The sequence below is a fragment of the Aquila chrysaetos genome, chromosome 4, assembly GCF_900496995.4.
Source record: "Aquila chrysaetos chrysaetos chromosome 4, bAquChr1.4, whole genome shotgun sequence".
NCBI lineage: Eukaryota > Metazoa > Chordata > Aves > Accipitriformes > Accipitridae > Aquila > Aquila chrysaetos.
Genome location: NC_044007.1, coordinates 65,984,466 through 66,001,741, shown reverse-complemented (window position 1 = coordinate 66,001,741; position 17,276 = coordinate 65,984,466). Strand labels below are relative to the sequence as shown.

At 42.8% G+C, this 17,276-nt stretch overlaps 2 protein-coding genes across 3 annotated transcripts; one reads left to right on the top strand and one right to left on the bottom strand.

Annotated features, from left to right (window-relative positions):
* Positions 1–1,165: 1,165 nt before the first annotated feature.
* Positions 1,166–2,853, bottom strand: LOC121233227 (5E5 antigen-like). Of its 2 annotated transcripts, none has more exons than XR_005932156.1 (2): positions 1,658–1,941; positions 1,166–1,473 (listed from the first exon to the last, which is right to left on the bottom strand). XR_005932156.1 is itself a non-coding variant. In XM_041122834.1 (2 exons), exon 1 carries the CDS (start codon positions 2,851–2,853, stop codon positions 1,993–1,995), a length of 861 nt encoding a protein of 286 aa, XP_040978768.1. In that variant the 3' UTR covers positions 1,166–1,473; positions 1,959–1,992. The 2 variants fall into 2 exon arrangements, 1 of the variants encoding a protein (XP_040978768.1); XM_041122834.1 differs by lacking the exon at positions 1,658–1,941 and adding an exon at positions 1,959–2,853.
* Positions 2,854–3,187: 334 nt separating this feature from the next.
* C4H6orf62 (chromosome 4 C6orf62 homolog) lies at positions 3,188–10,478 on the top strand. The gene is made up of 5 exons (XM_030011891.2): positions 3,188–4,765; positions 6,747–6,923; positions 7,508–7,630; positions 8,512–8,646; positions 9,197–10,478. The coding sequence occupies exons 1-5, from the start codon at positions 4,637–4,639 to the stop codon at positions 9,320–9,322; spliced, it is 690 nt and encodes a 229-aa protein (XP_029867751.1). The 5' UTR covers positions 3,188–4,636; the 3' UTR covers positions 9,323–10,478.
* The last annotated feature ends 6,798 nt before the right edge of the window (positions 10,479–17,276 follow it).

The window sequence follows — 17,276 nt, the reverse complement described above, 5'->3', positions numbered from 1 at the left end:
ATAAGAGAAAAGAAAAAACTCTTCTCTGAGTTTGGTAAGGGAGGTAGTTGCCTATATAAGGAGGAGCAGCAACCTATACACAGGGAACCTAGAGTGATTTCAGTTCCCCATTCCCTTCTGAAATGTTGTGAAAGGATTTGAGCAGCCTGAGTTTCCAGAAGACAGCTGGTGGCTGCTTAACATGCAATACTCTGTACCCGATCCCCATTTCCTCTAGGTGTATATATATATCTCCTCTAAGTATATATATTCCTCTCCTCATAGCTCTTCTAGAAAGTCCTCCAGAAGAAAAACTGTTCTTGGCTAGCACTACATTTGACAAAATTTTTTGGATGCATTCCTCAACCCAGGGCTGGGCACCTGCCTACTCCCTTGTGACAAAGGGCAGTAGCTGTGGCTGCATCCCTGCACTCGAGAGGGCAGCTGGAGTTACTGGGCTGGAAGAAAACTCCTTCCTTTCTCCTCCGCAGGCAAGCAAGGTGCCGGTTCCCTCGGAGAGCCTTCTGTGCCGGGGCGATCCCCACGTCAAGCAGTGCTGCTGTGCCGGCACAAAGAGGGTCACAGGCCAAGTGTGAGTCACGGCTTAAAATAGCAGCGGGCACAAGACGGGAATTTCAGACTGCGGCACAAAATGCCGTACAGGGCAGCATGGCAAACAAAAGTGCTCTGACTGAAAAAGCGGGTAGCTAAACACAGCTCTCGTCAAGGGCAGGCTGATATTACAGTTAAAGAGTGTTGCCATTTTGAAACAGTCCCAGCAGTGCAGACCTAATGTAATACCCCTGTTTAGATGTCTTGCTTTTTACCTCCAAATAAAGGGTTATTTTCAATAGGCGTTGCCATTAGGAGTGAACAGCAGTCTGTAAGTGGGTAAAAATTACCCGTTTCTGCTCTGTTCCTGTTCAAACAACAGGGGAGCGTTCCGGGTAACGCCTATGACAGGGAAAGCAAGATAGAGTGTTTGCATCCGAGGGCCTGACTGATGCCAGGTGAAGACAATGAGGTCTAAGGGCTGTGACAGAGGACAGGCAGGAGGAAAGTCGACAAGGTGTCCAAGGGAAGTGCGTGAAGGTGTGCTAAAGGGAGATAGCTAATATGAAGGTCAGAAAAGAACAAGGGAAACCAGCAGAGACAAGTAAGAGCAGAGACCAAGGGAAAAAAAGACTGACATCTACCTGAGTTTATTGGAGAGTGCCATGGCCATGCTGCGTGGGCTTGGAAAGACAACCAGATGAGATAGACGGTGCCCGCACTTGTCTTCCGCTTGTAATCTTTTTAATATCGTTGCCGTTCTGGTGAGTCACAGGCGCCAGCTTCCAGAGGGAAGGTGGGAGAGACGCCTTCGCCCACCTCCGCAGCCTGCCTCTCCCTCAGCGAGTCACCGTCCCCTTAGCTCTGGCGCAGGTGCCGGGCGTTTTGGAACCTTACGTCCAGCCTGGGTAATTCTGGATGGCGAGGCTTCCCCTGGCACGCCTGAGGGGAGACACGAGGGGTGGGCCATCGAACGCCTGGGCCGGGCGCGGAAGATGGCGGTTCTCCCGCCTCGCCGCCGGCCTTCCCATGCAAAGCACCCAGGTCAAAGTCAGCTGCGTCGCAGGGGAGGTGAAAGGAGGGAGGCATAAGCCTTTCCTTGTAGTATAGAAATAAAAATGCTTACTTTTCTCCGAGGATTGGGTTTGCGTCTCTGCAATAGCCATGACTTATTTATAAAAATTAGGCAGCCTCCTCAGGAAGCATTACGAGCACCGCGGAGGAACGCGGATTGTCCTACACGGGCTGGGCCCTGGTTTCTGTTGCAAGATCAGTACTGGAGACGCCACGTAACCTTTTAGTAAATGTTAGATATTTTTTTTTTTTATTTAGAGTTTACTTCACGTATGTACGACGGGCCGAACACAAATCCCAACGAACGAAATTAAACAAAACACACCACTACAAGACTTAAAAGCTGTATTTACCAATAACATCACGACGCTTAAGGTTGAAAAAAGTTTAAATATTCCCTTCATGTACGAAGGCGGGGGGGGGGGGGGGGGGTGCCCCGGGCAGATACCCCCTCAGGGAGGGGAGGGGGGGGGCAGCGTCCCCTTCCTCCCGTTGTGCCTTCCTGCCCTGCCCTCGCTCCCCCCCCTCCGCTGAGAACTGCGTTGAGCAACCCCATCCGGGTCCTTGTCCGGCGGGCCAGGCCCCACTCGGCATCACGTGGGGCAGGAGGGCGGTGGCACGAGGCGTGACAGTGGGGGGGGGGGGGGGAAGAGCAGGGAAGTGCGACCCCAATTCTTGGTGTGGCGACGGCTCGGAGATGCTCTGCCGCCGTCGTACTCTCCCCTCCGTCTCTCCCGAACAGGAGTGTCTGTGGCTAGCGAGGCTACCGCTGAGCCTTACTGCCTGGAGCACAACGTTCTGTGCCCCCCCCCCCCGGGAGGGGGGTGGGGAGGCTCTTGCGCTTGGTACGCGCCCGTCAGAGCGCGCCTGCGTAGTGCGGGCAGGGCGGTGTCTGTGTGACTCAGGCGCTGCCATTTTGAGTGGTGGGTCCTGGCCGCGCAGCTCCGCTCCGCGCTCGCTCCCTCCCGTGCCGAGGCACAGGCGCAGACCGAGGCGCTTCCGCTCGCTCCTGCCGTCGCCGTCGAAGACGTCCCGGGACCGCCTGGGCGAAGAGAGGCTCGCCTCAGCCCTTTCGTCCTTCTCCCGGCCGTCCCCGTCCTCCTCCTCCGCCGCCGCTCCGGGATCTCTATGCCCGCCGCCCTCCGTAGGAGCCACTAGCGCAGGGACCCGCCGCCGTCTCCTCCTCCTTCCGCTGCTGCCACCGCCGTCGCCTCTTCCTCCTTCTCCTCTTCCTCTCTCCGCCACCATTTCCCCACTCCCCGGCACCGGGGCGCTGAGCTAGACTATGGGGACCAGGTTGGGGCTGAGCAGCGGCAGAGCGGGCGGCCCGGTCACCGTGTCCACTGCAGCAGGGATGGGGGGGCTCCGCGGCTTCGTGGCTTTATCTTGACATGGCTCCTCTCCGTGCTGCTAGCAGCGCCGCCGCCTCCACTGCTCCTCCTGCGCCCGCCGGCTGCGGGTAGCGAGTGGGCCACGGTCTCGGTCTCTTGTCTGAGTCTCTCAGTCTCTTGCTTAAGTGGGGGGGGGAAGTTTTGGGAGGGGTTCCTTTTTTTGTTTTTTTTTTTTTTTGTTTTGTTTTGTTTTCCTTTCTTTTTTCTTTTTTTGTCAAGAGAGGAGGGGGAATACTTTTTCCCCTCTTCTTAACCTGGTCTGACGAATTTGCTAACCTAAAAACTTTTAACCCCGACTAATCAAACACCTGGGGGGGAAAATGTCTGGAGAGAGGAAAAAAATAACCTGATAACCGGGGATTTGGTTTTTGGGGGGGAGGGTGTTTTAGAGGTTTAAAATTGCAACCTAGACTTGCAATTGAAAAAAAAAAAAAAACTCGCAAAAATTTTGACACCGAAAACCTGTTTTGCGAGAAAAGCAGGAGCAAAACTCTCCATGTTTTCCAAGTCGTGACCATGAAGTGAGAGGGGAGACGCCGTGCTACTGTGGGTGTCCCGCTGCCCTGGGCACAGGTCGCCCGCTGCAGCCTCTGCCGTCTTGTGTAGAGAGAGGCCTAAGGAGAAGCGAAAAGCATTGGCCATGCACAGCCTCGGCTAACTGTGCTCGCTGTGGAGCGCAGCAGCAGCAGAGAGAGAAGGATCCCCGGGGGATCAGCAGCCCAGGGAGCGTGTGAGGTGTTGGGGGATGTAGGGCTCTCCCACTGGTAAGGAGCCCGGGTTTGGGGCACTGGTTTGGGTTTTAGTCTCTAGGTGAGATAATACTGTCCCTTGAACCCTTGCCCGCCCCTCGTCTATGGCCATCATGATCCCTCTTCTCTTTGGCAGCAGTAGCCTCAGGGCAATGATGTGCCTGATGATGAGCAGGATGAAGTTAGAAATGACTCCGCTGTTTTTTCTCTTTGCTCCCCTGCAAACCAGCACTGTGTTGTCTGTAGTTGATTTTGTTGTTGGCAGAGAAATGTCATACCTCCCAGGATGTGCACTCCTCCTTTGCACCCTTTTCTCTGCTCTCCACCAAGTCTAATAATTTTAAAGAAAAAAAAAAAAAAGACGGGCAACATAGCAATAGTGGAAAGCTGGGAATAATAATCAGTAGAGTCATGAATCTGGCTGGGGTAAAACGCAATTTGTAATTTCAGCTTCATTTTTTTTTTGTAAGCAGAGCAAAAGTACCCCCCCCATGGATTGGGCTTGTGCCAGTTGCTTTTTATTGTACACATAAATTGTGATAAGATTTGTTTTGTTTTGTTTTTTTTCTCATTCTTACCCACTTATTCCTGCGGCTAAACTGTTCAAATTTTTGTCTTCAAAATTCTTAGGGTTTTTTTTTCTTGGTTTATTGTAAAACCTCTTGTCCAGCCATGGCTGGACAACTACTTACTTTGTTTCTTGACCCCTCCGATACGACATTCTCGTAAAATATTGCCTGAGGTGCGGTTTTGGGTTACATTAGTGTTTTATCTATTCAGTCGTATTAGCAGGAATAAAACGACTTGTTTCTGTTGTACTTGAGTCTTACGAAAAGGTGCCCATAGTTTAGCAACAGTTTCCAAAGGCTTTAGTACCACCTGTATTACAAAATGGGGGACCCAAACTCCCGGAAGAAACAAGCTCTGAACAGACTTCGTGCTCAGCTTAGAAAGAAAAAAGAATCTTTAGCTGACCAGTTTGACTACAAGATGTACATTGCCTTTGTGTTCAAAGACAAGGTAACTTGGTTTTAATGTTTCTCTCTTACTGTGTTGTCTGTTGCAGTGCATGTTGACTACGCTGTGCAAAGTCTTGCTGCCTGATTGCATCCTATGGTTTATCCTTAATAAATTCCATTGACTTTCTAACATTTTTTAAATGGCTAATTGCTATAAAATTTACTTAGTTCATGTTTGCAATTTTGGCTTTTTGTATGTTTGTAGTTTTCTAATGCAGAGGGTGCTAGTGCCTCATTAAATGATTACTTGGTAACTTCTGTATTGGGTAAATATTTTTCGAAGTTACTGTAACTCATTAAGCCTAATTGGGGTCTGAATTGCATAATTGTTGGCTGTGAACAGTGGAGTTGGAAAGGGAGACCTGGCTGGAGCGATTGCTAAAGTTACTGCGTTTATCTAGTTAAAGCAGAAGGGAAGACCTGGCAGTTGAAGGGAGGAGTTGTAAAATGCAATACTGAAATGGCCCAAGCACGCAGGCATATGTGAAACTGCTGCTACCATTTTGAAAGGGAGTGGGGAGGGAAAAGAGGAAGTATTCATTTGCTTGGCTGCCTGGCCTGCTGCTGAATGCTGCGTGTCTGGGCCAGGGTGGTATTTCTAAAGCTAATTAGACCCAGAATTGTAGGAGAGTTTCCGTCCACAGAAGATGAGGAGAAGTAGGTGCTTATAGTAAGTGAATGTGCTTAACAAATGATGAACAAGTGAAAATAGAAGCAAGTGGCGACAGGGTACATAATGTGCGAAATGCATGTAGATAAGCACTGAAATTCTTTAATCCCCTCAAATGTGTAGTTTTTGCATTTGCTGTAATAGTTATGTGTGTTTTAATGAAGACTCTGTTCTTTGAACTCTTAATTGAAAAGTTTCCGTGAAATTCCCAAGTTCAGTTTGCTTTCATTCATCAGTTCTAGTGCAAACAGAGATGGATGTAGTGGGATGTAATTTCTTGGTACTGTCTCACAGTCATAAAGAGAAATACGAATGTTTAGTCAGTGGTAACAATTAGATTTCCTTAGATATGACTTTAACAGTTTTAGTTGGAGCATTCATACTACTTTCTGGTTGCCTTGTAAAAATTTGTTGCAAATGCCTGTTTTAAATCCTGTAAAATTTTCTGATCACAGTGAACTGAAGATGTCCATCCAGTACCAGTTTGCTTAAAGGAGTAGTTCAGCTCAGCCTAGCTTGGTCAGCAAATAGTTGCCTGTTATGTATGTTCTGGCTGGGGGTGTGAAGGATTATTTGGTAAAATATGCTTTGCCTGTTATGTAGTTCTTAAATAGGTCAAGACTTCTCATGAGCTATAAGAAAGCTGTTAGAAGGAGACATACAACTTTAAGCGATTTTACATACAGCAAAAACTCTTCCAAATTCCCCATAATGTTTTGGCCTTGTTTGAGAGATACTGAAATATTTGTAGTCAGCATAAAGGTTACTTAGCAGATTAAAATAGTCCTTCTTTGAGGAGGTTATGACTTCTAGCTAACTTCAGATTGGATCTTGATCACGCGCTGCTACCAAATTGTGGCATTGAAAGACTTCACTTTTCATAGAAGGCCAACTTTAAATTGCAGAGGTGGGGGGGGGGAATGGGGATGGGGGGAGTGTTACTTGATTTGCAAAGAGAAGCTTGCAGAGGGCTCTTGGTCAGCCCAAAGTCATGTAATCTATGTGATAAAAGGGCAGTTCTGTTAATGTTTGGATACAGCTTTAATGTTTGCAAGATTGGCATGTAAATCTGTATCTTTGGAGACTACAAAAACATCTTCAACTTCTTATAAAAAGTTGTTGGACTGATTCTGTTTAATTTATAAAATTTTGCATGTAAATTTTAGTGTGGTTTCTGTCAAAGTTCTAACTTGTGATGTGCACTTTATATATGAATGCTAAGAGAACATCATAAACTCTGAAATAAACTGTTACCTATAATTGCCTAGAAGGGATTGTAATCTTGATGTAACCTGTGCTTTTTTTTTTTTAGAAGAAGAAGTCAGCGCTTTTTGAAGTGTCTGAAGTGATACCAGTCATGACCAATAATTATGAAGAAAATATCCTGAAAGGTGTGCGGGATTCCAGCTATTCTTTGGAAAGTTCCTTAGAGCTTCTGCAGAAGGATGTAGTACAGCTTCATGCACCCCGCTACCAGTCTATGCGCAGGGTAAAGTTCCTCTTGACGCTTGCTGAATTCTAGTTTTTCAACACTTGTGCTTTTCCTTGTGAATCTTAAGGCTAATCTTGCTTTTTTTTTTTTTTCAACTCCTGTGCTGCATGAGGGTTCTGCAGGCGTGTGTTTATGGGATCTAGTTTGAAGGGTTAACAGCCTATGTGTTCTGTTCTGAAATTCTGTTTAAATATGTAGTGCTCAAGCTTGACCTTTCATCTGTCTCACTCAAATATGCTTTGGGAATTATATCTTCTTGCCATCCTTGTCCTTTAGTAGGCATGTGTTAATTCTTGCAATAACTCGCCGTACAACTAAGTGGGTTTGCTCTATGAATATTGGAAGATAGTCTTTGCTAATGTTTTCTTAAAGTTGGAATTTATATTAACTGGATTCTGATACTAAAACTCAGTGGAAGGCCAGGAAGACTTTAGTTGTGCTACGAGCAATACAAATGGAAAATTACACAAACATGGTAATAAGTACCACCTTTAAATCATGTGTCTGTATAGATTAAGTTGCTTATCTGTATCTTTGACCATAATGGAGGGAATGTAAGTGCAGAACTTTACTACTTACAGGACGTGATTGGCTGTACTCAGGAGATGGACTTCATTCTTTGGCCTCGTAACGATATTGAGAAGATAGTCTGTCTCCTGTTTTCTCGGTGGAAGGGATCTGATGAACCCTTTAGGCCTGTTCAGGTATTTGTTTTTGTTTTTATAACTTCAGTAAGTAACTTACACCTGGAGGGGAAGGTAAGTACTCTCTCTTCTTAACCAGTAAGTTGATAAGGTATGTGACTTCTGTGGATGTTAAAGTATGCTGTCTGTTTTTATTTATCAAGTAGTCAGTGTTTTGAATGCCAAATTCTGGTTCCTATCTTTATGCACTGTTATGTTAGCACTTCCAAAATTTAAGCGTCTGAAGGACCTTTGCAAATGACGTGTATGTATAAATACGTGCATGATGTTAGTATTTGTACAAGTGGATTAGATGTGGCTTTTAGTACAGTTGAATCTTTGTCTAAATATGATGGTGTCATTAAGGGTCTGCGAGTTTCCTAAGTTGCTGTATTTTGTTAGATGAAAGAGGGTCTGAGATGGAATTTTTTCGTAATAATTTTACCTTGAAATAAACGTCAAACACTTTATTTTTTCAGTAGCCAGCTTTAGCCGTTTACATTCAGATTTTTGAACAATGTTACATGTATTTTCTGTGCTGGTTCTGCAATAATGGGAAGCTGGTGGAAGAAATGTGCTGTATTGTTGATGCACAGGGATGTTCTGCCACAACAAGCTAAATCTGGTTTTATACATGCAATTAAAGTTGTACCTTTGAATTGTTAATCTATTGTTGCAATGACTTAACGTCAATGTTGGCAGAATGAAACTAGGGAATGCTTTAAATAGTGCCAAGACTCAAGTGTGGTGGTGTTGCCGTGGTCCCCAATTTTCTGCTTTTCATAGATGAGAAAAGGAAAGAAACAAAAGTCATGGTAAAGCCCCAGATTGAGGAAGATTAATTGGTTAAATGTGAGCTTTAGCTTAATAAATATTTTATTCCCTTCCCTCACACAATGCAGGCCAAGTTTGAATTTCATCACGGTGACTATGAAAAACAGTTTCTGCATGTTCTGAGCCGAAAGGACAAGACTGGAATTGTTGTCAACAACCCTAACCAGTCAGTGTTTCTCTTCATTGACAGACAGCACTTGCAGGTAAGTTTATTTTGTCCCTCTTCTTAACAAGTGTCTTTTAATGATAAAATACTTTTTCTTAGGAACATCAGTGATTTTACTGCAGAATACTGAAGTAGAAAAACTGATCATGCATTCATGCTTGCATTTCAGCAGTTTCAGAGGAACCTTACGCTATAAATAGGATTCATACATGCAAAAACTAGCTATGGGCCACAGATGTGTTCACATAGAATGAATTTAATGTTCTTGTATTGAAAATTAAGTAAGTTCTAAAATAGACTTAACGGTGTTTTGGAAGAATTAAAACATTGGCTTAATGTGGGTGATACTACAGAAATTATTCAAGTGAAGAATGAACAGAGTAGTGAAAATATTTTAGGCATTACAGGTCGCAGACTAATTTTGAGTTTGGGCTGTTTATGCGGATGAAACAGTGGCTTTTAAATGTCTGTGGTTCCACAACCAGTAGCAAGCTAATAATTGGGCTGAATCTGCTGGGGGTCTGCCTGTTAGTCTTGGGTTAACTTTCATGTTTAATAGTTTTTCTTTGGGTTTTCTTTGCCTCTAGACTCCAAAAAACAAAGCTACAATCTTCAAGTTATGCAGCATCTGCCTGTACCTGCCACAGGAGCAGCTCACTCACTGGACGGTTGGTACCATAGAGGATCACCTCCGTCCTTACATGCCAGAGTAAGGTACTGGCCAGCAAAATGGGGAAGATCACAGAATGCAGCAGTGGATTTTCACTTTCCTCACCACTTTATTCTTTCAGAATTTAGAAGAAAATGGACTCATGTTCAGAACACTATACATTGTGAAACTTGATCATCCTGGATTTTTTTTATCATTTGTATCTCAGAACTTTACAATTTTTTTTAGATGTTTTCTGCATGGACCTTGTGAAAGAGAGGATGCTCTGCACGCTTCTGCACTGCATCAGCATCTTACTAAAATGTGAAATGAAGGGACTGTACACTGAAACAAATGTATCCGAAAGCACAAAGTGATCATTTGTGGTGGTGTTCCCATTCGTGCTGGTCATGCCCCCTAACATCTATAATGTTAACCATCAGTATTTGGAGGGTGAGAAGTGAATGTAACGGGTATAAAAGCCTTATAGCTTTGCTGTTAATGATTGTATCAAAGAGCACTATCATTCATTTTAATGAACAGAAAAGTGGCTATTACAATAGGAAGTAAATGCGGGAAAGAAATCTTTCTTTAAAAAAAAGCATCTCATTTAATGTGTAGGCATTTTTTGCCTCTTTTATTTTGCTGGGCCATGTCTAAGTTTACTGGCACTTTTGTTTTGGATCTCTTTCCCCAAGTTGCTGTATAACTGTATGAAAGTATTCTTTTTGAGTTGGATGCATTTATACAGATGAGGCAGACCTGGAGTCTGAAGTTGCTAAAGCAGCTAAAAATAAAGTAAAATAATAGCTGCAGAAACAATGTTGGTAAAGGATTATTTTTTCTTGAGAGTTGAGACTTGTAAACTTGCAGGTGAACTGTGCAGGACATACTGGTTTCTAAAACATTTCTTATGGAAAACCCGTTGAGGTTTTTTTCTTTTGGAATAGACGTTATAAAACAATGTAAAATAGTGTTTGGAGTGTCAAAAGTTGGTTCTGACAGAACATTTTAAGATTGTGCAATGATAAAAGGAAGACTACTGTATAGTTTTGATGACAAAGAAGGCTCTGCTTAAGGGTTGAGTACTTTACTGGAGTAAAACTGCATAAGCCTGCTCCCTTTGGATAAAACTAGTGCTTACCTGTTAAAAACTTGTATTTAGCTTTTGTTTGGAATTGGAAAAAATTGGAACTTAAATAAAATTAGGTGAAAGATGACTGGTTTTATTTATGGAAATCCTATGAATTGAATTTTAGCAGTCTTGCATCTTGGCAGTGTCACCCATTGCAAACACTGAAAATGTACAGGCTGTAAAATGGTATTAACAAAGATTAGTGGCAGAGGTGTTCTTCTGTATGGGGGCAATATGTTTGTTCTGAAAAGTAGCTGTTGGAAATAATTGAATTACTAGCATACTATTGTATTGGTACATGGATATTTTTAGTTCTTTGGTCATCCTACAGGTTAAACTGGAGCTCCCTAGAAAAACACCACCCAAAAGCTGCAACTTCACATTAGTAAATGCCTTAAGTTACAAAGAAATATCCTGAAAATGCTGCTCTACAGAATGCCAAGACTTTCTAGAATATTTAGTAACCATCATACCTGCTAATAGTACTTAAAATTTCCCAGCTTTAAGTGCCCCTTCAAATGGCCTGTAAGACATAATACCAAGTGTCCACATGAAGCTTGAGAGACGTTTTGTAGGGTCTTGAATGCTCAAGTTTCATGAGTTTGGATTTTGTTTCCTCGGTGCAATCCCTTTGTTTGTTCTTAATTTGTTATTTTGGACATCTTGCAGCAGTGGGAGTATGGCCATGGTTATCTTGGTTAGCAAAGCAAATGACTTAGTTCTTGCATTAGGAATTTTGGTTTTCTTTGTTCTGATTTCTCGTAGAAGAAGCCTCAAGATGTTAGCCTGAGTGGCTGCATACAATGCTTTTTTAAGTGTCAGCAATGGTATGATCCTTAACTTTAATTCTCTGTATTACAGGGAACAACCTCTTCAGTTTAATTGCTTTTTTAGTTTTGTGTGGGATGCACAGGCTACTTATTTGTTCTTTGTGACAGTGATCCCAGAGTTAAATAATACTGTGCTTTCTTGGGAGAACATGGTTGTATAATTCTAATTTTGTTAAATGTGGTCTATTCTACCCAGCTAACAAACGTTATGCTTTTGCTGTGCTATCAAGTTGAGTTGATAGCTATCTGCATTCTCTAAGTTGTGGCAAAAAGATAAAGGGGAACAGTAGGCTTCAGAGCATGAGAATCTCGGGGAGCGTATGAGAGTTTGTTCTGAAATCATTTGGCATCTTTGAAAGCTGTCTCTTTCTCCGCGTAAACAGGATGACTTTCGAGGGAAAAGATTAAACCTGAAATTGTCCCACTCTTCCTCAATGGAGCTTCTAGTTCAATCTTGGAATATTCTTCTGTTAAGTTACTTCAGCAAAATGCCCTCCAGAAGTGAATGGAAGCCGTTCACAATATCCAGCTTTTGGTTTCAGGCCCTCTTTATATCACCTTAGTGGCTTTTTTTGTAGGCTTTCTTAACTTCAAAGTGTAGGTTTTATTTCAGAAAACTAATGTTTACAAAGCAGAGTTTGTGACTGTGTAAACCTTATTAGTTTGTTCAGTGGAGCTGTGTGTAAATACAAAAAGGCCTCTTTTTATAAGACAAGAATTTTCGTTACTACCTGCTGTCAGCTGTTCGTGTGGCTTCTTTGGATGTGCTAATACCAAGGATTGAAATATGCTCAATATCTCGCCTGAATATGGCAGTTTTACCAGGCTATTGTTTGAGGATTTGTCATGTGAACTTGGCAAGTGTGAATGGGGCCAGGATAAATGTGGAGGCAGCAAAATGAAGTAGAGAGAGGCCCATTCAATCTCTTGCATCTAAATGAAGTGTCTGGCGAAGGGACGCTTGTGTCAGGTGCTTCCCAGATGACGGGGAGAAACTTCTTAAGTGTCATAGCCTATACATGGCTGCATAGTTTCCCTTCACTTTTCAAGCTTTTTCAGCTGCACAAGTGTTAACAAAAATATGGCAAGATGGACAGAACGGCTTGTACAAGCTTTGTACAAATGTAATAGGCCTGTAGCTAGTTGGCAGTTGATGCCCTTTGTCACATCTGTCTCAAACAAAGCATAAATTGCTTCTCGAAAGCTATTCCATTCCACTAAAATTGCTGTGTTAAGCGATACATCAAGTACTAGAAACACTTTGGGATTATTCAGTGTTTCTCTTTAAAAAAAGGAAAAAAAAATGGTTACTCAAACTAGAAACTAAATCTTGGTGCATTGAAAGCTTTAGATCAAGGTACTGATCTCTTGCTACAAGTTGATTTTTTGCATAGCAAAAGGTTAAGCCTATGAGAAACAAAGCTGGTGGAAAGATGGTAATTTTGCCAGTTTAAATTTTCTAGACCTTTTAAAAAATTAAATCCCTGAAAGATCTACTTGATCTGTATTTGCAAAATAGAAAACAAGCAGAGGATCAGTTTTCACTACATGTAGGTGCTCTGGTCCTTGTGAATATCTGCATCTTTTTGTTGACAAATTAAGGCATGATGTATTAGTTTTAAAATCCCTTTAAAACCCCATACAAGTGCCATAAAATCCTGCTCCTTGTATGTACTTCCAGCTTGTGAGCTCTACAGGCGTCCATCCCTGCCTGTTTCTGTTTTGCTACCGGGAGAACACTGGATTTTCTTGTACTTGCCATGTGCCAAGTCATTAGGTGACTTGCAGTTAATGAACACCCATCTCATGTTAAATCTGGATCTCTGGGGGTTGAACAGTGAAAATGGTCACTTAAGGGTTTTTTGCTCCTTAAGTGTGAGATTATTCTAATGGACTGCTACAGGCTTCATTTAAGGTTATGTTAAGGTTCCTGCCACTAGTATGGTAGTTGTTAAAGTCAAGAATTAGTAGACTACATTTACTAAGCAGAGACACATGTGGTGTGAGTTTACTTAATTGCTGTTTTACTTTATTGACCTGGAGAAGCTTCTCCCATTTTTAGTTTTGTGGTTTGCAGCAGCAAAATCAGAAGCTGTATAAGCCTACAGATTCTGGAACAGCTTTCCGGAATGAAGTAATGAGATAAAGGGTTTTAATAGTGTTTTACAAAAGGGAAAAAAAGTTTAGCATGGCTGTTTGAGGCATGGGACTAGTGAGGGGTGTTTATTCTAGAATTCCTTTTGAGGAATTTTTCATTTTGGTAATCTTTACATATAAACCACTCTTTCCCAAACCATAAGGCCAGTATTACTAGTTGTCCCTTATTATCATTAGCGCACAAAAAGGACATTTCTGTGTATAGGTTTGGCCTTCGTTTGCACCTGTATTACTTCGTGCCATGCGGGTGTTGTGAGAGCAAGGCCTCAGCTGGTAGGTGTCTTCTGTACCTGCTAGGCTACTTCACTTCGCTGCAGGAGCTCAGCATGACTGTGAGTTAAAAGGCTGAGAGTGAGCAAGTGAGCCTCTACACTGCAACTGGAAGTTCCCTTAGCTCTTTCCCTGCTGTAGCGCACAGGGGCTGGGTGCTTTGCATTAGTTTGGTGTTTAGATCTTCCCTGTTGCGGTGTTCTTGGAGTACGGATGGACTCTCTGCTGTCAGAAATATGAGGAGGAAACTGCAGTTCCACCTACGGTAGGAGACGCTGCGCTTTCTGGTTTGTGCACCGCAGGTGGGTGCTCACAAGGCTGACCGTACAGTGCTGATGTTGTGGAGGGGTGCATCACCTCTACAGGTTAACTGAAGCAAGCTAAGTGATAAGCATCATTTCTGTTCTGCATGGCTGACTGAAATGCTTTTTAGGGCTGAAGATATCTGACCTAGTTCTGCTTGGAAAGGATTTACATATGGAAAGGTCCCTTAATTTGAGCACAATTACTGTATGCTAGAGCACACACTCTACAAGCTGCTTTCCTGGACTCTTGAAAGCTGTTCGAGCAGCTGCTGCTTTTAAGCAAAAGAAATCAAAGATCCAGAATCTTACTGCAGTGGTACAGCCCCAGGTACTGTTTTGGTGAACAACAGTAGTTTGGTGTTTTTTCTGGAGGACAGCCAATGTGTCTTGTGTGATGAGAGCTTGCAGGTAATTTACTCTGGTTTAGGCGAGAGCTGTATATGCTGCAGTGTCCTACAACCATGGCAGCTTGGGACCAGGGGATCTGGTCACCGCAGTTGTTCAGCGAATGCACTGCAGAATCACACAGGTAATAACTGTATCATCTCTGAACTCTTAAGTAGCAAAATAGGAATCAAAATACTTTTTTCTTCATTCCTTTAGACAGTGGGGTAAGGGAGAGGTTTTTGAGGTTTCTACTGGCTAAATGGTTTCTGCAGATAGAGGATTCTAAAATGGTTGGTTAGTGATAAAACACAGTTGGAAATTCTTCCGTACGCCCTGGCAGTGGCTCAGAGCCAGTCAATGAAGCTGAACAGAATTGAACTGCTGTTCAGAACAGTTACTTAACAGCCTAATTCTCCCCCCCCGCCATGCCCTTTAGGTGGCAATGCTTGCCAATTTGAGAATTGTAAACCAACTAGTTTGTAATTAAATTGGCAGAGTAACCTGGGTGAAGCAGCTCAGCCAGGAGACCCCTGTGACAGGTGGCTCAACCTGAAAGAGTAACAAGGAGTCCTGATAGTTTAATGCCTGTTTCAGCAGTGATGTCCTTCCTTACCCTCTCCTCCCCACTGTTTATCACTGACAAGTTGCCTCTTCCCGAGAGCTGGAATCCTTAATGACTAAATCCCTTCTCACAGCACCTTAATCTGTGATCGGTATTTGCCCTGATTACTATCTGGACTCTTAAATGCCAGTGTGAACGATTCTGTTCTGATTCCTCATTTTCTCAAGGGATCTGTAATGCACAGTTCTACCACGGTGCAGATGCCTGTGTGTCAGTCTGAATGCATTCCTGCAATAGCAGTGACATGAAAACAGCATGAAAGTCTTGGCTGACCAATATTGGCACGAAGTGGGAAGCTGCAGTTACTTTCACTGATAGAAACAAACTGTTCCACAACATGTCACGTACGTGTGGCCCTCTGTAAGGACAGACCTTTAGACAACAAGGAGTATGGTGTTGGTGTTTGGTATGTTTAAAAAAAAAAAAAAGACCAGAAAAAAGAAACCCCAAACAGCACAATATGGGAATGACAGTCTCATTTGCAGCTGTAAGATATGGAGCTTAGAGATGTCTGTCAGTTATTGGATATGTAATCTGGTGTACTACCAAGACTCACAAGATGATCTCATCAGGTCACTTTATTTGCTTGCTTGTAAGGGAATTATACGTAAATCTGCAGTGATGGAACCAGGTCAGCCCCACAGGAGATGTCTGTTCTGATGCCAGGTGGAACCATGTACCATTTGTCCTTATTACGGTAATTTTCTTCCATTATTTCCTTTGAGATTCAGCTGAGGTAAGATACAGATTTTTCAACATGTAGGTTAGGGTGAAGTTAGTAAAGAACACTTCCAAATATTAAGTCTGATGTTTGACAGTTTATTCCCAAAGCCAAGCAAGCTCAACTGCAACAATTCCTTCTAAGATCATCTCAAAGCCTAAGTTAGTTGTGAAATAAATTAAGAGTGACACATGCTGCTGCTGGTGGAGGGATAACAGACAAGGTTGTCTTAAAATAATCAGTTTAATGAACCACTTTAAAATAACTGGCCTGCATATTAATGATGTCCCTCTTATTAATTGGGCAGCACTAAAATACTGTGGTGAATAGTCTGTTACAAGGGAGAAGAGAATTCACTTGTTACGTCAGGAAGGGTTTTTTTTTCCATTTCCCTGTCGGCCTGCAACAGTCCTTGCCAGGCTTGAATGGGAACAGGAGGATACTGTTGTTTCTGGTGTTGAGGTTTGCCACTCTTAATTTGCCTGGACACTTTTCAGTTGTAATTATGTAGATACGATGAATGCTAAGTGATAGAATGAGACCGGTTAACTATAGTAGGTTCCTGACGCAGCCAGCTTTGATTGAGGGAAGTCATGTTAAGTTGCAGTGGGACACTTACACAAAGAGAGTTGCGCCAGCACGCGGAGCTGAGCGCGTTCCCAATTTTTGGCACGTATTGAATTTGGCACCTCCTTCATTCTCACCCTCTGCCTTTTTACTTCAGATAATAGTTGAAATCACTCTCGTGTTCCAGTGAAGGGGGGTGGGTTTATAGTAGTTGGGGGAGCAGTTTTAATCCTCACTTCTATTTCCTTGCACTCTACTACATGGGTGACCTCTGGAAGAAAAGGGGTAAACTTAAGAATGAGAAAAAAAGATGACTGGAGATGCCAGAACATGTTAATAGGAAGACAACCAGAACAGAATTGCTAAACCCACTAGGTGTGTCTGCATGCTATGGTGGATTCTTTCTGTCTGCTCATGCCAGTAACTGCAGAGGAGCTGGACATGCTTAAGACTCAGTAGAGCTCCAGGCAGAGGAAGCTGTAAAGTGAGAAACAATTTAATGCAGTGAAGCATATAGTTCTGCTGAGCAAAGATGTAAACAAAAAAGGTTGCTCCTGTAATAAGTATCTTCACAGAACTGCTTTAGCAAGGCATTGTGTTTCTATAAGTGAGATTCAGGGATGATTCTGAGCATGAGTGCAAGTACTGGGGAAAAATTAATTATGAACGTACTGTGGAAGAGAGGATGCTACTATTAAAAGTTCAACTAGCCACAGGCATGTAAGCCACATATGCTTCTGAGACAGTCTCACGGAAAAAGCTTTTGTTGAGAATGTATATAGCACAAACAACTGTTCTAAACTTGCAGCAAAAATACATGCTGATAGCCTGAGCCCACTGTAGGTTTGTTGTGGGTTTTTTTGTTTGTTTTTTTTTTTTTTTTTTTAGAAAACTTCCACTGAAGGGTAAATTATCAGCTATATCACTTGTTTGAAAGTAATTTTGGAAAGATTGCTGATGTATTAGTAAACTTGTTCAACTTCATATTGAAAATCAGTCTGCATGAACAGGTCACTTAACTCAT

Bases quoted from the DNA above. Each gene is read 5' to 3' on its own strand.
- LOC121233227 (XM_041122834.1), bottom strand. From the start codon at position 2,853: ATGGTGGCGGAGAGAGGAAGAGGAGAAGGAGGAAGAGGCGACGGCGGT.
- C4H6orf62 (XM_030011891.2), top strand. From the start codon at position 4,637: ATGGGGGACCCAAACTCCCGGAAGAAACAAGCTCTGAACAGACTTCGT. The intron at 6,924-7,507 runs GTAAAGTTCCTC...TACTACTTACAG, and splicing joins GCTACCAGTCTATGCGCAGG to GACGTGATTGGCTGTACTCA. The intron at 7,631-8,511 runs GTATTTGTTTTT...CACACAATGCAG, and splicing joins AACCCTTTAGGCCTGTTCAG to GCCAAGTTTGAATTTCATCA.